This window comes from Ixodes scapularis, unplaced genomic scaffold, assembly GCF_016920785.2.
Source record: "Ixodes scapularis isolate PalLabHiFi unplaced genomic scaffold, ASM1692078v2 PGA_scaffold1__304_contigs__length_218370807, whole genome shotgun sequence".
Lineage (NCBI taxonomy): Eukaryota > Metazoa > Arthropoda > Arachnida > Ixodida > Ixodidae > Ixodes > Ixodes scapularis.
Window position 1 is genome coordinate 8,298,087 of NW_024609846.1, and position 25,821 is coordinate 8,323,907.

General features: G+C 41.9%; 2 protein-coding genes across 2 annotated transcripts; one reads left to right on the plus strand and one right to left on the minus strand.

Moving 5' to 3' along the window:
- Positions 1 to 612: 612 nt before the first annotated feature.
- Positions 613 to 7,948, plus strand: LOC121832961 (serine protease 48-like). Its single transcript, XM_042290622.1, is given in 5 exon segments — positions 613 to 661; positions 6,226 to 6,451; positions 7,530 to 7,573; positions 7,576 to 7,739; positions 7,805 to 7,948. Coding segments are annotated over 5 exon segments (627 nt in total).
- Positions 7,949 to 12,120: 4,172 nt separating this feature from the next.
- Positions 12,121 to 21,377, minus strand: LOC115318301 (chymotrypsin-like protease CTRL-1). Its single transcript, XM_029978008.4, has 6 exons — positions 21,231 to 21,377; positions 18,363 to 18,558; positions 16,612 to 16,732; positions 14,636 to 14,771; positions 14,183 to 14,322; positions 12,121 to 12,416 (listed from the first exon to the last, which is right to left on the minus strand). The coding sequence occupies exons 1-6, from the start codon at positions 21,292 to 21,294 to the stop codon at positions 12,213 to 12,215; spliced, it is 861 nt and encodes a 286-aa protein (XP_029833868.3). The 5' UTR covers positions 21,295 to 21,377; the 3' UTR covers positions 12,121 to 12,212.
- Positions 21,378 to 25,821: the final 4,444 nt, after the last annotated feature.

Below are 25,821 nucleotides of genomic sequence, written 5' to 3' on the forward strand. Positions count from 1 at the left end.
TAGGGCGTCTCCTTTCGATGCTAGCTCCGCTGCTTTCCTCCGGTGCTACGCTTTCGCAATACTTTCGCCGGATCCTCAAAGATAAGGCTACCGTTGACGCTGGGCTTCAATAATTTACTTCGTCGAACAACTTCAATCAATCACAAATTATCACCCACGGTATAGTGTACTAGACCCACGGCTATTTGTATGGCACCCTACCGCCATAACGCTGTCCACCAAATTACTATAATGTCTAGAGAGAATATAACTCTACCGAAAAGGTGACCGACCGTGGTCGCATTCCCGGTCATAGACGGAGCTGGTTAAACGCCATCTAGCAAATACACGTAGAGATCAATGGGTCGCGGTGACTAAGGCACAGATGATAGGCTCCCTGCCATCCACTCGAGATGGGCGAGTCCTGACGTCAGCGCTAGTTCGGACGTAAGCCAAACGTTAGGTGCTTCTTATAAAAAAACAGAGGACCACTCGCGAGAGGCTTTTTAGTATATGTATAACTGCACGTAGCCGTAGCCAGAGGTTTCTCTCATTCGTCGATTGCTTAGATATAAGAAATAACCCGGTTTAAACGCTGAAAAACGAAAGCGGCGTGTCTTGTAGGTAGGAAATATGAGCTCACGCCAACTCGGTTTCATGCTTATTTTCAGCACGTTTTTCGGTAAGTGAAAATTCCCTCTCACGATCAATGACCAAAACACTCTAATTCCTCAAAAATATATCCGGAATCTGGGATTGAGCAAAAATAAAAAGCTTAACCGGGGGCCTTAGTGCGTAAAATTTGAGCAAAATGTACATAGCATAATTTTTGAGTGGTTAAACCTCTCCCAAAAGCCAGAAAGATTCAGAATGTTCTGCCAATAATTCACGGGTCTCTTTTGATGAGTCACTAGCTAATATCTACAAAATGGAAAGTACAGTCGCTATCCGCTAATCCCTAAGTCGCAAGACTGGTAATATTTCCTTTTGCTAAATCTTACATTTTGTCCCACCCAGCCAACGCTACGACCAGATGGAGCCAGGCGTGCAGCGCCCAATGTGCATGGTCATGGCTTCCGTCGTTTTTGTGCGTTTGAAATCACCGGCTCAACCAAATCACGCAAAAATGTAAGCGCAGGACGCGCCCCATTTATCGTGTGTGATTTATTTAGACGGCGAAGATGGAAGCACTGCGTTACGGAATGAGAAATTGGCCTCGAGCAGAACGGATGTTCTGGAAGACAAAGTTTCCGGTAAATGTGCCGTATTGAAAAGAAAAGAAAAACAATCAAACAAACATTACGCGTACTTTTAGCACAAAGCTAACATTAAAACGAGATGGTCTAAGGGTTGGTCCTTTCATACATGTGCATGCCCTTCGACATTTCAGTTCTCAAGAAACTTCCGTGTTGTTCAATAAATTGTTTACGCTCAAACCAGAAGTTGGCTACCTAGCAAATGCTTAGCTGCGTAATAACAGGATACACAATGGGACAATTGTGTATCCTGTTATGAAATGAAAAAAAAAATGCTTTCGACATTCATATACAAACGCAGAAAAACATAATTATAAACGTATCGTTGTTATGAGTTTTCCCTTCTTCGCTTTAATTGGTATATTCTGCACGTTGTTCATTGCATGAATCTGCAGTTTGAGTATCGGTTACCAAGCGTAAATAATTGAGTGTTGAAAATCTGCCATAACGTTGTCCGATAACCATTAGCGTTAATTTTAATGCAACGTTCCTTGTCGTATACAGATACTGCGTTGAACGAAACAACTGAATTGCTACATACATGAAACATTAGTAAGGAATATCAGGTATAACAAAAAATATATTTGTAATGTTTCCCCCATCAATACAGTTAGGCGCTTAAATCCTGGAATGGTATGCAGTGTTGTTATTTCAATCATTAAGTGATCTTAAATTCAAAGACTTCGGGCAAACCTGTTTTACGTTTTAAGAGGGACCATTTATTGATCGAAATTCTAACCCAATTAATTGTTATCATTTTATCGTTAATTATATGATTAAGCTGTTGGGTTGACGTCCATACATACATCTAAAAAAGTATAAAAACTAATTTAAACAAAATTACTGTGAGAGGGCAGGTGAGCTTGTGTATGCTCACCACTGCCCTAGACTTCCTAAAAAAATCCGTCACTCGGGAGGGTCATTCTGCACTCTTGAGTTGTAGCCAGGCTGCCAGGAAAGTATCCCCATTGAAAAAGATTTTTTTCCGGAATTTCACTGCCAGTAAAAAATTATTTTACTGTATTATGGTACTCTTTTCACTACCGGTGTAGCTGAAATTTACCGGAAGTCATCGGATTTTTTTCCGGCATTTCGTTTCAAGGAAACAAAATCTATTCGACTGACTTATGGGTTTCTTTTTACTCCCGGTAAAGCGGAACTTACCGGAAGTCACCGAATTTGCCTGAATTCACCAGAATTTATCAGATATCACGGAATTTTCCGGAATTCAGCGAAACGTACAGTGTTTTTTTGTTTTTTTTTTATATGTCAACAGAAGGCACTTAGGAAAAAGCCTGTGAATTGTGGGTGGTACAAGTTTACCAGATGCTGGACGATTTGGTAATAATGAAAACGGTTGGTTCATATAGACCTGATAGTTCTTCTTCATTTCACAGAATCGATACCAGAGAAATAATTTGAAAAGCTGTAGACAAAAGAAATCAGAACAAATAGGAACAACCGAGTTAATTGTCGCAAAAGATATATTTCCATGTACTAACAATGCAGCTGGGTAAACTCCTAGATGTACGGTAGTTCAACTAATAAAACCGAGCAGGCGAACCACACCGACAAACACGCAGACACACGCTGTCAGTAGCACGTTTAGCGAAAACCACTAACGCGCAACCAACATCCGCCACCGTTGAGAAATCATTGGCACAGTCACGGTGTCGTCCTTGATGCTGAAACATTGGCATCTCGGGCATCTTTTTTCCTCGCTTAATGCTTCTGAAGTCGGAGGGTCGAGGAGGCGCAAATAAGGGTCACTGAAAGATTTGGTTTATCCGCACGCCCAGCTGCTCTGGACGATACAGGTCGCGCGCATGGTACGGGAAGCCGACACTGAGCGTCCGTTCGTTGCCGTTGCTAGTTGACAGACAAACAAACCGGTTTTCTTTAAATGAGCCAGCAAAAAGTCCCCCTCACATTTTTTGCACGCACCCAAGGGAAGGGAGAGAGGGTGCATGGGGAAACGAATGACAGCCGGTGAAACTTCCAGCAAAGCCGGGTCGTCTGGTGAACGAAAGTGGCTGCCGGTAAAATTCCAGCAAAATGTGGTAACCGATATCAGCTGCCGGCAATTCTTTCATTAAATACTGGTAAACTGAGCTGGATTCAGAGGAAAATGGGTGACACTTCCCCAGTTTTCACAGAATCTCACTGGAAGTTCACGCTGAATTTTTCAAAAGGGATGGGACGCGGCCCGCCGTACTCCTACTCCTCGCTAACTCTAGGCATGTCGATACTGCCCCAATCGCTTTGTGTTTCAACGAAGGCTGTCACGAAGGTGAATGGCTGGAATAAGCGAGCGCAGAATTAATTTTCCTGCAGTGCTGAGAAGACGCGGCAATAGAAACCGAAACCACGTCCTTCCTTTCCATGGCTAGGGTGTGGTACACCCTACCATGTCCTAAGATGCCCTATAATGCCACACACGCAGTGTTGCATGCAGGAAATTTCGGAAGCAGTCTACTCTTTTTTCAAAATCTCGCTACTTTTTTTCTTTTGTTCTTAAACCGAAGTAAACAGGAACTCACTCGGTACACAAATAAATTCTCCTAATATCATGAAAACCTAGTTAAATGGAGATGCGCCTTGTCCACAACTGGAAGATGTGAAAGGGAACAATATGCCGGATGCGAATAGCATGATTATGATAGTTGTGGAGAATTTTGCGTGTGTCCTATAGATACAAAGCTAGGTGACTTTGTCTCGACTACGGTGGTTTGTACTAACCGTTTCTACGCGAGCACCGGCTTCCGGCAGTATTTCGTCCACATTCGAACAGTTCACTGAAATTTCAAATACTCGACAGTTTATTTGAAAAAAGCGACAGCTACAGTAAAATGACATGAAATAACCAAGGAAATGAAAAGCTGCAATGTCCATCACATCCACCAAAAAATTGCGCGTAAACACATTTTGCGTTTATGACTTTATCCGTAGTATCAAGATAAATGAAGCATTTATTTCTTACAATAACACGCAGCTCGACTTATCACGTAGACAAATAAAGGGAGCGGCGACCCTGAGAATAATTTGCGCGTTTCTCGGGTTATGAAAGCCACACCTATGTGCTCTCATATCCGAACGGTTTATGAAAGCCACACCTATGTGCTCTCATATCCGAACGGTTTATGAAAGCCACACCTATGTGCTCTCATATCCGAACGGTTTATGAAGCGGGCCTGCCGACAGACAATAGAACAGCAGGTGCCATGCCTAAATTAAGTTAAATCCCATCTACGCCATAATTATTCTAGGACTTCTTCGCCTACATTCTCCAATTCTGTTTTATAATCGAGATCCGTGCGAAGTGAACTAAACTTATGGCAACTAGGTTTCCCAGGGGAAGTCGTTTGTGTAGGTGGTGAAAGGCACCTAGAGGGATTATCGCAGAATTAGATTTTTACTGAGAAAGATCGAAGCGAGGGGACTATATTTGGTTAATATTCAAAAAAAAAAATATGACTTCATCACTTGCTTCTCAGCTTGTCAAATATTTGCGAAAACAGCTAGTTTCCATCTCGAAATTGTTTTGTATTCTTTTCAAGACCATGCATATTAAAAGTAATTTGAGTGCTGCTCAAAATGCGTTGCGAGTTTGTATCCTGTTCAACTGGGTTTTGTGACGCTCGAGTTCCACTAGAGCAACAAACAGAAACAAACAGCGACAGGCCTCAATCCAGAGTCCTTCACGATTTGACAGGCTTTGTAGAATAAAGGTGGCTATGCTCAAACACGAGCACCATGCACGCGAGGCTGTCTTTGGCAGGCTTGCAATCGCTCATGCTTACTTCGCGAGCACCGAACGACTAAGCGTCTGCCGAAAGTACCATCGTGAGCGTGCTACCTGCGTTTGAGGCTTGTCGCTCTCTTTTGTTTCTGTTTTTCGCTCTAGTGGGAGTCGGGCATAAGTGACTCATACAACGCTCTTACGTTCATTTGAGCACAATCTCAGTTCTGAAATGGTGTGCTCATTTGTGCCACATTTATTTATTGTGGCCTTTGTTATGGGCTCCTAAAAGCAAAAGTCAGAACTGAAAAATAAAATGTTGAGAGTGCTTAGATGGGCACGTATTACAAAGAAATGTTTCCACGAAGAAAATAGCGTACTTAGAAAGGTCTCAGGAATAGGATATGCATTTGATAACACAGTGTGAACAACCTCCTTTTGTTCACATTTACACTTCCTTAAAGGACCTTTGAAAAGAGAAGAAAAGTTTAAAAGTTTGGTTGAGACACGTGTGTCGACCAAATAAATTGTATGCAAAAAATATATTTTAGAGCCATATTGACGGCGAGAGATTTATTTGAAATTCTGAGCGCGAAGTCCATGACGTCACGGGTAATTTCGGAATGACCATCTCGGTCCTGAAGGCGAAGCCAATCGACCTCTCCTCCACGCGCCCCAAATGCCGAGAGAGAAAAAAAACAAGTGGAAAGGAGGGGACCGCCGACTAAACCGAGCCTGGCGCCGTCAATATTGCTCTAAAGTGCTTTGTTCTTTTTTTTTCGCGCAATGTAATTTTTTGACACGCGTGTGCAGTGATGTGTTCTTCGTTTATTTCAGAAGGCTATAGCTTGCTTAAGATTTTGCAGAAGAAAATAATCTCATTCATGGTTTATTGATTTTATCTTTGTTTATTTGTTATATCCCTGCAAACTCCACCAAGATACGTAAATTTTATATTATAAATATATGTAACAGGAAGGATTTAATCAAAATGTGACAATAGTTCTCAAGAAAGCGATGTCAACCTTCTTGGTGAGCCTCGTGATATTGTTCGGAATTATTTCCTTTAGTCAATGTGGAATCATTTGATTATTCCTGCACCGCTGAATTCCTATGAAAGCAGTGTGAGGGAACTGAACCCCCTCAGCCCAACAAACTTTCCCAAACTGTTTTTAAGTAGTTATTAATAATAATTAAAACCGCCTAGATCTCATCATATAAACATGGTTATCTCCTACTTGCCATTTACAGCAGGGGTATGCTCAAGAGACAGAAACGAAGAGAAAGATGATTTAATGAAGATATGTGGACGACGAGGAGTGCAGAATACCGCTTCTGAACGAATTATTAATGGTACCGAGGCGACTCCGGGCCACTGGCCCTGGATGGTGGGGCTGTATACTGCAGAATACCAATTCCTTTGCGGTGGTGTTTTAATAAGCCGCCAGTTTGTTTTAACTGCTGCTCATTGCTACATGTATGTATCCATTTACTCCCTTTTCTTTTTTCCAAAAATTAAGTTTCGAGAGCCCCCGTTGAGTTCCGGGATTTCACATTGGTTTACGTGTGTTTATAAAATTCGAACTGTTCACGAAGTATACTATCTCAATAACCGTTAGCAAGTACATAAGTGCGCGTGTTCTCGGGTACTACCAGAACAGCCTACCAGCCCAGCTACAACTGTAGACCGTCCGAATCACTTTACTGCTGTCTTGCCATGCCGAATGCTCCGATAGCGTCTGATGCCAAGCGTTCCCCTGTACCCGGTAACTGCGATTACGACCGTACACAGACGAGGCAGACAAGTTTTGGGGCTGGGATTACGTAATCCTTTACGGAACACTTCTCAATTTAATGTCTGTAAAAACTAAAAAATTACCAGTTTTCGTAACTGCACTCTTAAGCCAATACATATTTGGATAAGTGGTCGCTCTCTTTTTTTGACATTGAATTGGTAAGAATTATGCAAAGTATTAATGTCTTGTTTTCGTTTTTCCGATGTTTGCCGTTATAAGTGTTTCCGTGTATGAGTCGCAACTTTATAGAAGAAGCACCCCCTTCAAACGGTCGTTTTCAGAGACTCACGTGCGAAAACAGCCTCAGTGTGGTTTCACTAGTCGCTTTAAGCCAAAATCCGAATACTAAAAACAATAACAGTTTAAATATGTGATGTGACCGCGACTTTTATTAGCGGCAATGATTGCCGTTTTGTCGGAAGTTGCTGTATTAATCTTTATTGATTAATTATTCCTCCGAGAGTAACTGGCCCCAACAAATGCATTATCTACGTGTGAGGGTTTTAGTTGTTATCAACGTACTGTCGCAGTTTTTTGCTCCGTCTTAGAAGGAACGCTCGGTATATTACTATAGTACATGTTTCTTCTATTATGTCGTTATCAGGACTGAAATATATGTCGTCGTGAACTCACTACCCGTTTGTTTTTAATACACCATTTGAAATAGTGGAGTCATTTTGTGTTTTGACATTGACTTCAGCATTGCAACATCAAATACATATTCTTGCAATTCTTCTTCCATTCCCCTAATGCTTCAAGGACCAAGAACACTACAGGTTATCTTTCAGTTCGCCTGGGAAGTACGAAAAAAACAATTATACCGTACATTGTCAACGAAATAAAGTCAAAAATGTCCATCTAGAAAGGAGTGACACAACAGTCATCCATGAGGATCTGGAAGATCAAATCATTTGCATGGAAGTGGATTACGCCTGTGTACCCCTTCAGGACAACTGTACCCTTAATGTGGTATGTATTCTTGTTAAAAAAACAACTAATTTGTATTTTTTAGAACTAACCTTTTCATTTTACAGAAAGACCTTGCACTATTGAAATTAAAAGAATTGGTCAATTTTACAAAGTATATTCGCCCAATCTGCCTTCCTGAACACTGCGAAGAACCGCCTTCAAATGCCAGCATCTACGTTGTGGGCTGGGGCACAGTTTATGGTAAATGATATTCTCGCCTGATTTTGTTCTACATGTCAATTATCGTAAACAAATCAGAAAGAAAAACACATATTTATGAAAATATAAAAGCAAAGCCTCTCAATAAAACTGTTTCCTGCAGTACGCGTCAGATTCCTGTCATTGAGAGGCTGCGGATGCTTAAATGATAACAAAATCAAACCAAATGTGGGCGCTTCTATATCTTTCCTTATCTATTTCTTTGGAACGGCGTGCAGGCACACACTAGTTTTTGAAATATCTGATACAAGGCCGATGTTTTTTACATGTTAGCGTTTATTGATTGGGGATGTGGATAGATCTACTTTGAAAAAACAGGAAGTAGCAATAAAACAAAGAATGTCCTTATTGACACAGTCACTATATTAGTTCTTTCATGGATGTATGTAATATAGAGAGAATATTTTTATTGCGTATATTCCAAAACCAATAATATGAAATGGCTCTACACTCACTCAATATATCAAGAGACACGGCAGCACACTGGTACATGTCATAATAAAGGCTATGAATGTCGTCGACTAGCATAACTCTTAACACAGACGTCGCCGACAAAGTTTTTAAACTGATAATTGACGAAAATTTAACCCTTTAGCATGCAATTTACATGCATGATCATATAGTCAGTACGAAAATCACCATCAAGAAAGTTAACATTGACCCAACATTGCCATAGTAGAAATTGAAGTTGATTGAACGGAACGACGATTGTTTTATGTATTCGTGCTTCCCTGGAACAATATTTTAGATGGGAAATCTCTGCATCCAGAAATAGTGAACAGTGTCAACAGAGGCGTGTTTGAAAAGTGATTGAGTCAATCGTAGATTGAAAGTTAACTATCCCTCCCATTGTGATTTATTCATTTGTGTGTATTGGCAATCGCCCTGTAGACGATATTTTCCGCTTAGAGTTCAAGTTTCGTACGTCATCCATATATAGCACGTGTTTCTTAACTTTTTTTTGTGTAAATTTACTACAGTTGTTTTTATACTGACGTGTGCTTTGAGTGGAGTTTGTCGTTTTTATTATTATGCGACGCGTACGAAAGTTTTTTTTTTTCATGTGTACATCTAAACTCCTCTAACAGCCCCGAAAAGCTAACACTATCAATAAACAAATGGATAAATGATAAATAGAACTTACCTAGTTTCAGTCCAAGTCCGACAACCAGGAGTTCGAAGAAAAAAATGCAGGACAGAGGTTTCTTAATCATAACCTGAATCTATTGTCAGCACGTGAGCAGTTTCTTTACCACCGTGCAGATGTTTTTGTGTGGGAACCTTACACGCCTGCGATTATAGATAAAACTGCCCTGCGACTTGTGATATGGTGTCCTTTATATGAAGCAATCGCTAGAGCGTCCTAAGTCGTTTTATCGTGCGACATTGCGTGTGTCGCTATCAGACAGAAACAGCAATGTGTGTGATGAATGAATCCCGCCGATAAGTTTGTGCAGTTAGATCTGTTTATTTATTTTTTTTGTTGGTGGCACTTGTTGAGAGAAGTGTTAATTTGAGACGTTATTTATTAAAAAAATATAGCACAAGTTGGCAAGCTAAGCGCCTTTTCACACGAGCCCATTTCGTTGCTGATTGGACAAGTATGAATTGTCTGACAAACATGAGCTGATAACTTTCTGGAATGGGCGCTTCTTTTCCAACAGAAGAACGTAGGACCTTCATTGCTTTTATAGTTGGCGATAAGGTTCTGCAACAAAATTTCGAACATGCTGACCTCATTCAGTACCATCGCGACGTGCATGTTACAAAAAAATAGCCTAAAGGCAGAATCACTGCCACACAAGGACTTCTAACATACTGATGTACCTTAGCAATAATTAAGTTGTGCTTGTTCTGAAATGCGCTAACTTTTTATTTATTTAGAAATATGGTTTTCGAGTACGCAAATTTACTAATCTTTTGCAGAAAAGTCAGTAACGAAATTACGTACCCCCTGCATGTACCCATGACATAGACTGGTACTCCATAGACACTGGCACTGGGTCACAGTTATTAAAGTATTTTTCCTACAGAAGCGACAAAAGTACAAAAATACATTTAAATACCTTCATTAATTAAGATTAGATCAGCTAAAAGAATTATAAGGATTCACTTCAGCCCAATAAAAATGAGGTTTTAATGAATCAACTATGTTGCCACGAGAAAAGAATGGTGCGTTGATAGGTACGACGTAAAGCAATGGGATAGCCGTTTTTAACATTGACATGAAGTAACCTAGTGCCATAATCCTCGGCCTCCAGTATGCAGATATACTGAATCAGAGCAGTGCTTTTCACTGTGTTGACGTATGTTAATAAGAAGTGAAATAGGCAAAATGTACGTGATCTAGTGTATCAGTACTTAGATCTATCCTACTTCCGCGGAAGCCGAGTTCCTAACCCTAGAGGGCTCCAAAACGTATTTATGAATACAGAATCTAAGGAGGACATAGACACGTGCCGGAAGATCAAGGCAAGACCGACGACTTTCAAATCCAGAGGAATCAGAGTAAAATTTTTTTGGGGTTTTGGGTCATACCTGAATTGAGAGGAACGAGAGAGCGCAGCACACTGCTCGGAAGCTCATTTCTTGTCCCTACACCCTCCAACAGGCCAAAGAGCATATCGCGACCCCACTCCGCCAGAAAAAACCCTAGAGCACTACGATGACGAGGGGTCCTGCGTGATCTTATGCAGAAATACGTTAACCCACTACGGAACGGATACGCTTGGAGAGGTACTGTGCATCTCCGGAGATTCCGAACCGTAACGGCCGCCTCCCCAGCAGTCCGAGTCGAATTTGAGAACCAGGTACTGAAGAACGCTGACGAAAATAAAGGCGACGTTGACGGGTCCTGCAGTCGATGCGCAAGTGGGAAACAGTACACAAGCGCAAATATTTTATGGTACTGCACGGTACAGAACCGGATTTTAGAAGAAGTGATCGGAAGACTGCCGTCAAAGCTACGTCCAAGTTCCCTTGGTGAGTGCACATGCCCGGGGTGCCCGTCGCAGCACCGCCTTCGAAGCGAATCTTTATGAAGACGGAAGTTTCCCCTCTCTTTCTAATATAAGTAGAACATAGATTAGAAAGAAACTTGTAAATAAAGACATTTTTAATAATAATAATACAGCATCAGCACTTCAGCATTTCATTGCCGGTCGATTTGCGCAATGTCGCATGTGCGGCGATTCTCTCCCCTTGTGAAGTTAATATGGCATTGGTGATTACTTCAATGAACCGACCACTGCATGATGACGCTTGTTGGAGACTCAGTGGATGAGGCAGTTTGGCAACAGAGACAAAGCAGTATTTGTATGGCCGCTATTTCTGGGTGACCTTAAACTTGACTTACGAGCTACATGCGTCATCCGATACACCTGTTGTTGTGCACTTCAATCCCGGTTGGCACGTGCGGATCATCACCGACAATCTTTTCTTATAAGAACTCTGCAGCTATTGCGTTCACCACAAAACACGCTAACGGCCATCGTCCTGGCAGGGGAGACGAACCCCAAGGAATATAGTAGGGACGCTAGACACTCCCTTCGCATTCTCTGAACCGCTCCCTCATCACCTCTCATACTTCCCCCTTCTAAGCGCGTGTGCCTACTATTCTTTCTTGTGTGTGTGTATGTGTGTGTGTGCAATTCCCATTGCCACAGTTTTTATTGTTGGGTGTATTAGGCCTTTTGGTAAGGGCCTCCGGCCTTTCTAGTAGACGCCAATTATCGTGGGTTAAATAAGGACATCAAGATCAATAGAGGAAGGAAGCAGGTAATAATACAGCAACACGCATCTCAGTCGTCACGCAGCTGCCGTGGCGCTGCTCTTCAGGCAGCGCATGCGTAGACGTATCACTTCACGCGGGTCTCGTTTCTGCGCACGCGCATTGGCCACACGTGGTGTGGGCAAACGCGGACTCGTTTGTCGACACTGTGTCAGTCTACACAGTACCTTCGAAGAAAAACCCTCAATCGTGCTCGAAAGTATCACAATTTAATCTAACAATGTATTGTTATTTTGACCCGAAACCTCGGTGACCACACTCTGAGTGTAACCACAGTTTGTGGTTAACCGCAATGGCCGCATCGGAGCCAATTACGAGGAAAATGAACGACCACATAAAGTGCATGATGTATGTATGTACAAGTGTCCTATTTATTTCGACATTTATTGCCATTCGGTCGAGCAACAGATAATATTAGAAAGGTCCCATTTCCGTCTTTGATTTACACTAGTCGCATCGCATCGTCATAGGAGTGAACATAGAAGTGCCTTTTCTTTCCGCGTTTCCGCTGCCATATACGGATAGATGAACTCCTCCAGAAAACTTGACACTTCGGTGAAGAGCATGGGGTACTTCTTGTCGCCGCAGACATGGGGACCTCCGGACAACACACCTTGCAGAAGCCAACGATCGTCCTTTTTCTGCACCACGGGTCCACCGCTGTCACCCTGTTGGGTGCAATTGAGCGCTGCTTTACATTTGAGAATCATCGCGCTCCCCAAGAGATCTAGGGTGTCTACCTACTTGCAATGCACATGAGGAAACCAGTCTCTACATTCTACGGCAAATGACAAAGCTCAACACGCTCTAAGACTCTAAGACCTCAAAACCCGGTCTGCGCTGTAATTGTAATAGTTATTAACATTCTAACTGCAATTGAGCATGAAATTTCTTATCCAGTGTCACTGCCCAGACTATGTTGCTTTGCTTAAACTGACTTGCAACATCGTCATTCCTTGAGCTGCTTCCGTAGATATCAGAAATCAGCTCTTCAAAGTGCTTTGCGGAAAAGTAGACGCTTCAAATTTCTTAGAGTGTGTGAAATCCATTTTAAATGCACATCCCTCCTGTACTTCACACACAAAAAAGAGACTGCTTTGCATAAGGGAGTCAAGCGGATGGTAAACAGATCGACAACACAACGTGTTGCACACGCGTGAATGTCTGCATATTTAATGTAAACATTTGACACGAGCAACTCGGCTAATATAAAAGTGGCCACTGGGATTCACGACGTGCGGCACTTACAATAAAATGCATCTGTATTCACACCAGAACATTTTAGGCATTTATAATATAAACATACACGCACACACCAAAGAGTGCTGTTAAACGTTCTAGAGCACGTCATTTAAATAACGTGATGGAAACACTCGAGTACAAAATTGTGTGTAAAAAAAATAGCTATGAACGTGCGTATTAGGGAAGAGAAAAATAGAGTCTAAGCTTCAGCGAATTGGTGAGCGCATGTTAAAAGCGGTTATGACACGCTGGTGACAGAATTTTACTCAGGCCCAGGCTCCGCCCAAGGAACTTGGGTTCTTTGAGAGTTGACAAAGCAATCTCGAATGTATCAGTTGCCCAGTGCATAGTATGGTTTAAAACAAAAACGGACGACCCGTTGAGCTTTCCGCTAACACATTTGCTTTATCTAGGACTTTCTGCACGCTTATAGATCTACAATACTAAATTTCACGCCGAAAATGGTTCAGAATGAAATCGAGTTCACTTAAAAAAGTCGCTTGTCCATCTCTCTACACAATACGCGTTGGACCGATAAAGTTGGGCCTTGTCCAGCGACCGACAAGGCGCCGAAACGGGTTGACTCAAAATCGCAATCTGCACTGTGACGAAGCGCAAATATGATTTGTGTACTCATTCCTAAAGCACTAAATAATCAGATTTACCAAAGTACCAACATCCTTTTATCATGAAATTGGTGCTACTACCGTATGTGAGCGAAGCCTGGCCATTCTTTGGCTTATTTTGCCTTTCACGTGGAAACACGAGCATTCCGATTTGTCTATCACATTCGTAGGGGCCACACTCACTGCGCGACACTCAAAGACGACATCGGCACTTTTCTGCGTTTTACTTGGACAGAGTATTGGCGAGAATAAAACTTTATCAATGAGGTTACTGCCTTAAATGAGGACTTTTAACTCCTCTAATAGCTTTTATAGCTTCTGCTCAATTTTAAGGGGAAGAAGAAAAAAAAACTAGCAGTTTGTCTGTTTTAAGAGTGCCGCGCTGTGTACCAACTTGACAGTACTTGTATGGTCAACGAAATTGATCCAGCGCTTTAGTATTCTGAGGCCAAATTGCCTTCTTAAGCTTGATGTTTGCTTCATAAGCAATTTTTCTAAATCACAGTAATTCACCTAACGTGTGTTTTGCTGAGAGGTTAATGTGCGCGCATATGTAAATCCTTTACCTCACAGGTGGAACCGTACTCGTGCGTGCCGCAGATTGTGGTGCCCGGAATGGTCAGGTTGAAGTCGACGGAACACTTTTGCGGCTTCAGAAACCGCGTCTTTACTTGCTTCAATGTCGGTGAGGCGTGCACCCCTTTAGCTGAAACATCAAACAATGAAATTAGAAAACACGTTAGCAGGTCACGTCATAACGCCTGCAGAACTAACCTAGTTACATCTATAAGCCGTAGCTCAAATAATCTAAGCACAATCTTCCAACATGGCAAACTCTAAAATTATTTTGCAACCATTTGCTGTCCGCGATAAGCCAACGTTACTAGGAAAAAATAAGGAACAATCAATGTGTTGCATTAGAAAGTGATATAACACTACCATGTTATGCGCCACATGTTCACCAGCGTAGGATGTTTCAAGACCATTAATTTAGCTGTCAGGTGTATTAAATCACTTACGATCATTAATTCCCCATCCGGTGATATAGCCCACTGTGCCGCTTTCTACTGCTTCGCCGCTCGTCGGCAAGCACGCTGGTATGATGTGGTCCGTAAAGTTAACGGGCCGTTTAAGAGTGATGATGGCAATGTCGTTCTGCGTGGAAAAAATACATTTTTAGTGGTATATTAGGACTGCCCATAATGGCATGGCTTAGAACCGTACACAAAAAATTTAGTCTTTACAAATAAAACCGAGGGGGGGGGGGGGGGTATTAGCTTTATTTTAAATGCATGCTTTTGTTGTAACGCTGGCTCGAATTATAGGTCATCCTATACGTTATCCTTTACGCCAAGAAATTGCTGAGAGCCTGGTTGGAATGTATTCAGTGTGGTTGTATCGGTGTCAAAATTGAAACCCTATAAAAATGTGCTTGCATCGATAATAGAAAGTAATTAAGCCCTAGGGTGTTTTTTTATATCATTAGCTCCATGCGTACAAGGTCGAGCTCACCTCTTGAACTAGCTGCACCAGAGCCTCGCATGGCAAGACAAGGTAGTCGCGAGATCTATGTTAGGTTGACCTCTACATTCCAAAACACACGTGTCTGAATCTCCAAGGCCTTGACTAATTACAAGATCCAAGTATCGTTCTAAGGTGATCTGCGTTTCCTCTCTTGCCATGACGTTTGGTTTGCACGTGTACATTTACACAACACAAGCCAGTTTTAATTTAAGCATCGTATCTGTCTTGCATGTGGCAGAATGATTACTGACACATTTTATGAACAACCATCTCTTCTTGGTATCAAGCATGCCTTATCTTGAGAGCTTCCAGATCGCGACAACCGCAACTTGCCTGTCACTGGTATAGTACCAGTACTACGTCCAGAACATTCTCATATCTCCTAAATGAACGGAACAAAGTGAAGAACGAGCGTAGTGAACGAGATTTGGTATTCTAAAACGAACATCAATTGATTTAACGGGAGGTTTGCTACGGCCAAAATAAGATAACAATTTATTTAGTTAAAATACGAGCAAATAAGTTAATCATGCCTTGCGAGAAATTTCCTGATGTAGTAGTCTTGAAGGAAAAACAACTTTATTCTGTATCTTATTTCGAGGTAACACGATTTCACGGAGTGTTAAACAATGCAATCTCCAGAAAGGGGGAAATGCATCTGCGCCGAATTATTTCAAATAAGAAGTATACGAGCAGAACTGTCTTAATTGGGATATGTTAAATTTGCAATTGGTATTCTACAATATTCTACAATATTCTACAATATTCTACAATATTACACAAAGGTGTAATACATTAGGCTCTGCGATAAATTAGTTTTGATAAAATGTTGCGCTCTATATTACATTTTACCTTTAAAAAAAAAGACTCACACTTGATACTCAAATACAAGTTAACAGATACGGTTTGCTGGAGATGCTTTGTGGCCGCTAGGGCAAAACGTTTTGAGTATGCATCAGGCATGTCACCACAATTAGCTTTAGACAGTTATCTGCACCCTGAAGAGTGTTTTTTAACAAACTTTGCTGCTTCCAGTATTATTAACCCCATTTTAAAGAACAGTGTAATATTGAATTTCGTGGCACTTCTTTTGTAGACTATAGATTTAGAAAAAAATTGAAGTAGAAGGGCTCGTTTCGCAAATTAGATATGCGGCGTATATGAACTAAAACTAGATGACTGCTCCTTCAAAACCAAAATCAGGAGGCAGTAACGTCATCTTACTTAGTAGTTTTCATCTGGGTATACTCAATAATGTTATTGTAGGAACCTTGAAAGCTTTGAAAAACAGAGCGCATTACTTTCAAAACCTTACAATGCCTTCTTGCCCTCTCGTGAGAACCGAGAACAGTTGATGTATCGTGCGGCTTTCAATACTGTAACATTGTTTGTGTACTTCACTTGCACTTGTGTTTTTTATATGCGCACTCATTGTTTTACTCAAGAACTGTCTGGCAAAAGTGTGACTTACGTGACCCGTGTAATTTTTGTGAAGGCAGACTTCTTGAACGTCAACAGCTACTTCTCCTCTGTCGAGGAAGGTCCTCTTGTAGGAACCGAGGTGAACTCGGATTGTCTGTGAGGGTCGTGCCCTGTAAAAAAGGCAATGAATGAAATATTTTTGGCCAGACTTTGGTTGCTAAGTTTTGTCTAATTTTTTTTAATATCACACACAAAGAAACTGTCATAAAAATGTTCGATATAAATCCTGCAGTATATCACATAACACTTTCGAGCTTGTCGGATGTAGGTCCATTGCAAGGAATCCACTACTCTTTTGAGGGCTACATTTTCTGTGTTTACTATTCAGTACCTCAGAAACGTTTAACTTGTTCACTCTAGGTGGCATATTAAAGCAACTCGACTCTCGGGCTCGTTAAGCACTGTGGTGGAACACACGATGTTTTTGTGTATTACACTTATTAAAACTTTTCGCACTGAAAAACAACTCTTAATATTTGCGCAGTTACATTTCTTAATTAATTTCTGCTTACTACTCAAAAGATCGCACGCAAGTAAATGCTGTAGGTCGTACAAAAATGGCTTCAATCTTCGTAAATAATAGTTTTCCGCAGTTAAGGACTAGATGGTTTATATTAGTTGACAATTCATGTTTGCACATTAAATTTTTGAATACAGAATTACAAATGATTATCATCAAACAACCAGAAAATGCACTTCTGTTAAGTGTTTTCTTTTTATTAAGACGCATCGGGAATTATATACTACACCCATAGGACGTAGGTCTTAATATGTTTACAATAAAGTTGTTTGCACTCTTACTATATACATCAAGTAATCTAAAAAAAACAAGACACCCAATATAGTATACATCGCCTACCAATGAATCGCGTGGTGCTATGCAGTAGTTGAAGTTCCTCAAAATATTACGCGGAATTAACGATAGAGTGTAGCGTGTGAGTGAATCAAATCTAGAACAATTATTGGCAGCTGTCATCTACTCCACATATGTATCAGTTATTTTCTAAAGAAACATGTACTTAAACCCTGAATGGATCTTTCTCCATGATACACTCCAACTAATGAGTAGGAATATCGAAATCATTCTCCGCTAGCCATGCAGTATAGTGAATTGCGGCGTACTGAGGGCCCTAAGAGTCCGTACCGCTTCGACTACGGTAACTGGAACACGGCTTGGATTGATGTTTTTATCGCCTTTTACTCCCGTCCATCGAAATTGGTTCTGAAGTGGAAGAAATTACGTCCCAGGAGCCTGCATGTCGTGCTGTCGGTCGTAGGGATCTGAACCCTGCTGAAAGACCTGCCCGGTACAGTAAGCCCAACGCCTCCGCGTGTGGGTCAGTCGGTCCGGTTTTTCGGAAGAGGTCAGAGAGTTATCAAAAGTTGTAGAAATACAGTCGGAAAAGAAGAGTGGACGCAAGGGTCGCTGTTTTTTGCGATGGCCAGTCTCGTGTCTGCTCAGCTTCGGTCGACTGTCGGGCATAAATGGCGGCAGCTGAGGAGCTGTGCGTCTGCTGCCTGCACCTAATCTGCCGTGCCACCGCTAGGATTGCGGTAGGCCACAGCGTGAGGCTTCTATGACGCCATCAGGCAGAAATCGAGGCACCAAGAGATAAGGACTTGTTAAAGACACCCATCAAAGACTCGTTTCACGCACCATAGTTTAGCGAATGGTTTAGAGTCGACGTCTCTCCTCGCAACCGAGTAAGGTGACAAAAAACTTGGCCTTGTAAGACATACCTGACGCAGTGCGCAGCTGTGATGATGTGTCGATCCGACACCAAAGCTCCGCCGCAAAACTGCTCAGGCCTGAAGTTGGACTTGGTGTGGATAGCCGCGTTCCAGGGCCAGCTGCCTGGGACGGCTGTGTCTCCTCCTAATATGCGGTCCTCGTACTCGAGTTGAGGCTCCACTTTGGGAGCACCGCAGGAAGGAACTAGAATGGTAAAGGAATAAAAAAATTGAATATCGTTAAAAAAAGAAACTTGTCATCTAAGAAATAGAAAAATAAGTTTTTCTTGGACGTTATGATGAACTCTAAAAATGCTCGTAGGTTCACTTTCTCGGCATACTATCAAAGAATCAATATCTTCAATGCTCAAAGTTAGTTCACGAATTAGTAGCACAAAATGTGTTTTATGAGCTGAATCTTATGAGAAGACCGTCGCTAAGAACCGCCTTGGCAAACCATCACGAGGAACCATCAAGAGCCGTCACAAACGACGATGACGTGACGTGGCACCGTGACGTCAACATGACGTCATAACGTCTTTAAAAGATGATGATGACATTATCATAACGTCATTATGATGTAAACGTGACGTCAGGACGTAATTAAGACGTCACCGTGACGTCGGGAGTTCATATGAGGTATTTTGGACGTGACAGTGTCGTCACCGTGACGTCAAGACGTCACTATAACGCCTCAGTGACGTCCTAGTGGCGTTGTGACATTACGTTGCACCATGACGTCATGTCGTGTCACAATCATATGACCTCATGAGGTCACAAAGCGTCACGCGTACATAGCCGTCTCTAGCTCATTCACAACACAATCCGTGTTTCCACGTTTTTCTTCAGCATGATCAAGCTAATGTAAATTATTATTGATTTATTTGCAAATACTGATGATGTCATCTGAGGTGATCTTGCAGGTAAGAAAAGTATATAAATAAAAAACATCAAAATGTTAAAGGGTTATTTGTATTCAGAACACATCACGTAAATTAATGCATTTACAAAATCTTGACCCGAAATATTCCAAGTAAACTCGTTTCCGTACTCTACAATTGTCCGAAGGAAAAATTATAATTTGAAACAATTGATGGGCGGTTGAAAATATAAAATGGTAAAAGGATGTGCTCCTCGGGTAGCAGAAACAGTAAAAATGTATGTACTTACCGGCGTTTGTTTTAGACTGCCCAAATATGTGTCGAAATAAAACTCGTAGCCGGCAAATTCGGATTCTATTTTACACCGAGGCAACTTAAGCCCATTGACAAACCTGTAACTATCGTTAGATCGAATCATAAAGTTTTAGATGTGAAACGGAGCCTTACTTCAGCATGTTAAAACGTCAAGTTCACTGTTACATTGCAAACTGAATTTTATTTTTATGTATATAAACATTTCCTTGACTCCGTCATTCACTGAGCCGACTTCGCAGAGCGCAGCAATCGACTCTCCAAAGTGTATTGCCCGAAATATGCCAACTTGATTTGTTAAAGGCATTTTTTTTAAACTGCTCAAAATAGTCTAAACTGACTTCACTTTATTATGAAAATAGGACGACCAACCAATCCCTAAACTAGGAGCCCAACGTTTCAAAACCCGGTTCGGCTTCTTCGTCAGGCGCGACTATGGATTAAAGGATAACTTCACTTTGTCTAAATAATTCAGGGCGTTCTCTTACACTGAGCTGGTGTAACGTTGTTCTTTGTACTTTCAAATATCGGATAAGTTATTTAAAATGGTAGGTCAAAGATTTTACAATATACAGTACGTGTAGGGGGAGAGTAGTTTTCCGAGGAGTGCAGGTACAAGGCCAATGATTGGCCTATCCGTAGCAAGTCTTACGATTGACGAGGCATCGGTGGCCATCAAAAATGTAATCCGCGCTGAAATTCTAAAATGTGTGAAAGACGTCCTGAGAGTATTATTATATTTTGTGAACCGAAACGCAATCATTAGATCGTCATGTGATAACCCCCATTTCCCCTTCTTGTAGGACTACCCAAACCGTAGCACACTTGAATGTTTATTGACTCATTCAAATATGCCGAGAAACCTAACATTACAACCCGGAAAGTTTTTAAACTAACTAAATATTTACACATTGAGGTCCAATCTAAACGTTGACCCCTATACCGTTTTACCGCTGCGGAAATTTGAATTGCCCCTCATTGGCTGCAATAATAAATACCGCCAGAGAATCAAGCGTTGCTGTACACGGATGCGACGGTGAGGAAAACTTGCCAGGCGACGTTTCCATGTAGTTGCTAGTTTCGACGCACTGGCATGTACACGATTTCTACTTGACGTCGTCCGGCGCGCAATTCATGTTTTCAGTGTTAATTTAAGGTCAATAGAAATACTGAGCTTTCACCATTGTAGTTATTTTCATTCATTTCATTTATTCAACCCTTAAAGGCCGAATGGGCAATGAGTGGCTATTACTTAGTGTCGATCCTGTTCTTAGGTTTCGATAGTGATCACTAATATTGATATCCGTCGCCGACGCTGGTACTACAAGGTAATATACACAGGACGGCACAAAATAATACGGACATTATGGGGAAAAATAAGAGCCACATTCATATATCTAAACACTCTAGTGACTACTTTCGGCACCTTCGTGCGAATCCGGCTTTCTTCCATCTTATGCAATAACAAACTAAGATAAATCGATCTTTAAAATATATCCTCAGTCGGTTTACAAAGTCAATAATTTAAAGCGTAAAATAACCTGAGAATGATAAGTTATCTCGCTGGTGTTCACGTCCAAACAGCAAGAATCCCAATGTTCATGTTTATCGTACAGACCTACAACCTTCAATATGAAATTTCACGGGCTACACGAATTGTCTATTGTGTAGAAAACTTGCTTACCATTTTGAGTCAGTGCGCACGACGTGGATAACACCAGGAACACCAGCGCTGACGGGATTGCCATCTCGCGGATTACGATCTCTTCAGTTCATTACCAGCGGAGCCGTATTTAAGGCGTCCAGTGTCCGAGACACTTGAGAACGCTTTGGGAGACCTCGCAGATGGTGCGGTCCCAAGGGCCAGCCACCATATCTTTCCTCCTCTTATTTTTCCTGGCTGTAGGCCTCATCTCGCAGAATCAGTGATCTTTTTTTATATGTGTTAAAGACTTCGCCCACTCTTTCCTTTTTGTTCTCTATCGCGCTCTTGAAAAGCCTGGTCGCCGAACGGGTTTCACCACAACCATGTGTTTGTGCGTTAGAGCTGGGCTCAGGTGGACGCTCACAAACAAGAAGTAATTTGCTATATGTTTGTTTGCTGTTTTTGAGCTTGAACAGCACTTGCTTGACCTGGCGCAACGCAGGAAAACGCGCGTGTACAAGAACACGTGGGGCGCCCAAGTAATTAATCAGGGCTAGGAAGAGGAGGGGCTCCTTAAGTACCTGAAGCAGCGGCAATGAGTTCTCGATTCTGGCCGTTCCTTCGCGATCGGATGTTGTGAAACACGTTTTTGCAGGCATATTGAGAATAATATTGAAGCCTTGTGTGTAGGACGCTTTTTTTACAAGTACTGTCTGTAATGGTTACAGGTGGTTACCAACACCACACCTCGCAATTCCGCATCCCGCTTTGACGTCTGCCCATTGCTGAAGTTGGTTAATTGCGTACGCAATCTAGTAAGCGTGTTTCGGTCGCTTTAGTCGCTGACAGCCTAAGAAATAGAGGGCGTCCCCATTCACAATATTTTTCTTATCATTCCGCCAGCAGATATGATGCGGCATTAGCAGCTCAATAGAGGGTGTGCAAAAAAAATGAACATGGTTTTATTCAGCGAGAAAATTAACTAGACATCGGCGAACCCCCATTCTTAGCTCAACTGAGCGCGAGCAGTCCAAACCAGATCCAAATTTTCAGCGCTTACTATTATTTTAATCAAACGTTATACGAGATTTTCTTAAATTTGCAATGGGAAAGTGGCGGCCGACAGTGCACTCGAATACATGGAGCTCTATGGCGCCAGTCACTGAAAATCGGGCAAAAACGAACACCATTTTCCCAATGGACTTATTAAAAGATGAGTTATAACGGTTTAATAATATAACGGTTGGTGTTGAAACTTTGTCACCTGGTTCGGACTGATAGCGTTACATTTGGGGGGAACTGAGCGTTCGGCGAAGCGTAATTTATTTTTGCGATAAAAAGAACTGTGAAGTTTTTGGGGGCACGTTAGAGCCCAAGGATCACTACAAAGTAAAAATTGCGAACATAAAAAGCTACGTCTTGCGTTTATATTTATCTATCTGTGATTATACGAAATCAGTCTTGACTAAGGCGATCATCACAATTATAGACAAGATGTTGATTTGTTAATCCGTAAACATATAATTAATCATCATTTATTTCGTTGTTTTACGTTTTAGAGACAAAGATTGTGAGAGAGAAAAAAGATTACTTCGTATTTTAGGAAGATTAAAATAATCATACTTGTTTACTGAATGGAAGAACCTTCGCCTTCAAAGGTCACTGAAAACTTCAGAAACGGGGAACATTGCCTAATATGTTGACAACTCTTTGCTGGGCGGTTCGTTCTTTGGCGTTCTCATCGGCTATGCCGCAATCTCATTTGGAATTGAAGCGATCATAACAAAAAAAAAAGAGCTTTTTCGTTGGTACAAGAAACTAGCGTAGGTCTCTTGAGTTGTACTGAGTGCGGTTCTGGAGTCTCCTCACTTCGTACGCATTAAAAAATCTGGCGCTCCTATTTTTTTCCGCAAAGCAGTCGAGTGATACAATTGGGGAGTCCAGTGCGTGACGAGGCTGAACACATGTCTTGAACTAAACAAAAACCGTCTTGGCAGTAACGCCGAGCGTGGCATAAAAGCAGCTCAAACATCACGCTCAGTGTCGCAGCGCAGAGTGTTTGGTTCAGTTCAAAACACATTTTCAGCCATGCCACTCAACGCGAGCTTCATTTCTTATATTGCAAGGATTGCCTCGCCCAAGAGCTTGGCGAGAAAAAGTCAGCGACAGTTTTAGGATACGCATGATGTGGCTTATGATGGTCACGCTCCTTTCTAAGAACTCGAATCTTTCATGTTCATTCTGAAAATTTTGTCTGCCATTGCGTAATACTCCACCTTTGCTTATTTCCATGATTAACCTTTTTTGACGTGGGAAGTGATAATTTGGCAAGCTAAAGAACACATGTTAACATTAAGGTGCATATTGATGCTACTTGTTGTGAAACTTGCTGCAGTTTTGTAAGTTGGACATTTTTGTGTTTAACATATACCGAGGCCAGAGTCTTGATTCACTGATTTTCCGCGTTAGTCACTGCCTCGAAGGTGACTATATCTCCCTGGGGTATTTTTCTTAGCAAGGCTGGCCTCGGACTTAGCGTCATTAAGTGTCTTAGAAACCTTGACCACGTAACATCTGCAGGGAAAGTTGCTCACTCCCTGAGGCTTCGCTTCTCTACGCAGGCATACACAGAAAGCGATCTAGGATGGTCCATTAATTGAATTCACATGCTTTAGAAAGATTTTAAAGAGATAATGTAATAATATTTCGTAAAAATGATTGTTTATATTGTTTCGTTCGCAAGTGTGCCTCACTGGGACAGCTGCTCTAATCGCACAAGCGAAATTTCAGTCGTTCACTTTCTCTTGTAGTGTTTACGCAAAAAAAAAGAGGTGAGCTCACCCATCTGTTTATTATATTTTATTTAACGTGAGAAAGGGGGACGTCGATGACTAGCATGAGGGGCTTTGGTGCCTCACAGCTATTGTGTGGGTGTTTATTTTGTGTTCACACAATAGCTTCCCATAATACTACTACTGAGGTGAAGTGGCGTTAGTACCGCAACGGTTCTGACCGTTGCGGTATGAGCCCCACTTCAGGTCTAGGCCGAGAGGACCTGGGCCTTACCCCCATACAGCCTCTAACGACCATCCTTCAGCATCTCTTGCCACTCCGCATCACTTGCTGTGGGAGTGCTCTGCAAGGCAGCAGGAATGGGAGGCTGCACTAGTCAAGCTCAGCCCTGCGAGCCGACCCAAGACGCTAGAGGCTTTTGGAGGGCACCAACAGGCCCAACGAAGCAAGGAAGCTTGTCTTCGACTCGCTATTGGCTGACATCAGAACGGCTTGTGTAGCCGGCCTCATATAGTTCTCCCTCCCCCCTCCCTCATACTCCTCTCCTCTTCCCCTTCGCGGCAAGGCCTGCAACCAGCCGCGACGTATCCTCCTATACCTAATTTAAACGTTTTGAACAACAAAACCTCTTCTAGAATGTCTATCAAGTAGCCATTAAACACCACTGAACATTACGATGAGTTGAATTTAGAATGGGGGGGGGGGGGGGGGACCGTATTAGTGTTTCTCAAAACATGTGCTACAATCTCTTGAAATCATCGCCCACATTTAGTGCACACTTCACTAGTATTGAGGCGTGATCACTTCAATTTGAGTTTTACAGTTTCATAGACGCCTCAGGAACTAGCTCAAACCTTCAGACATGTAGTGTATCACATGAACGTGAACATTCGACTAAAATCAGGCTAATTGCATAAAATAATATATAAATAAAAGAAAAAGAAAACAAATTGGCGACGTCAATCAGAATTGAGAACCCTACATTTTCATGCCTAATCAGCTTTTCTTCAGAGGTTACTCTGGCGATAGCCGTTGAGGGGCAGCGTTTTTTTTTTTCGGCTTCTTTTACGGTGGTGCCATTATTTTTTATGTTAACACTGCTCCTCAAGTGCTATCACCACAGTCACCCCTCAAGAAGAGCCGAGTAGGCATCGAAACGTAGGGTTCCCAAATAGGGCTTGGCTGGAAAAGGGTGGCGATGTGGGTTAGTTTGTTCACACTGACGAAAAGGCAAACAGCGCACAGTAAACAGGGACTAAAGAAAGTGCAAACAGGAAGTCGCCCATTTTGTTTTTAATTAACTGTATCACCTGCCGTGAGATTCGACATGATCTGAAGTAGGCCTGGATGTACCCAGAAACATATGAAGGCCTCTCCACCTGAAAGAACGTTAAACTCAGCTTACATTCGTTCGGAATATAACACGTTACCTGAGATCCAGCTACGAGGTGCAAAGTTGTTTTTCAGGCACAAGAAAAATTATTACGCGCTCATAATTTCTGAATTCGGCTCTGCCTGTCTAACACAGACACTCGACATCATAACATCAACTATTCAATCAGGAACAGTCGGTTCTAAGCCTCTTATTATCACTCAATGGACAACGAGATTTCGGTATTAGCTAGTGAGAAAGCCACAAGATCAAACCGCATAGAAAGAAACGTAAACATTGTAAGTCTCCCGCGGGATTTTTTTTTAAAGTTTGTACAACATATCCATTTACGAAAGGGGACGTAGGTGCATCCGCCATTTTCAGCGATAGTCACTGTCAGCTTAAGAAACACAGGACATGGCATATATTATCGCTTCCTGCTTCGCGACTCAATGTTTCGCGTTC

What these genes read in the sequence shown, in the direction of transcription:
- LOC115318301 (XM_029978008.4), bottom strand. Translation starts at nt 21,294, where the DNA reads ATGGCAATCCCGTCAGCGCTGGTGTTCCTGGTGTTATCCACGTCGTGC. An exon ending in GTGCGCACTGACTCAAAATG is followed by an intron (nt 18,559 to 21,230) that starts GTAAGCAAGTTT and finishes TTACCATTCTAG; the next exon opens with TTCCTTCCTGCGGTGCTCCC. An exon ending in AGTACGGTTCCACCTGTGAG is followed by an intron (nt 12,417 to 14,182) that starts GTAAAGGATTTA and finishes TGCACCCAACAG; the next exon opens with GGTGACAGCGGTGGACCCGT.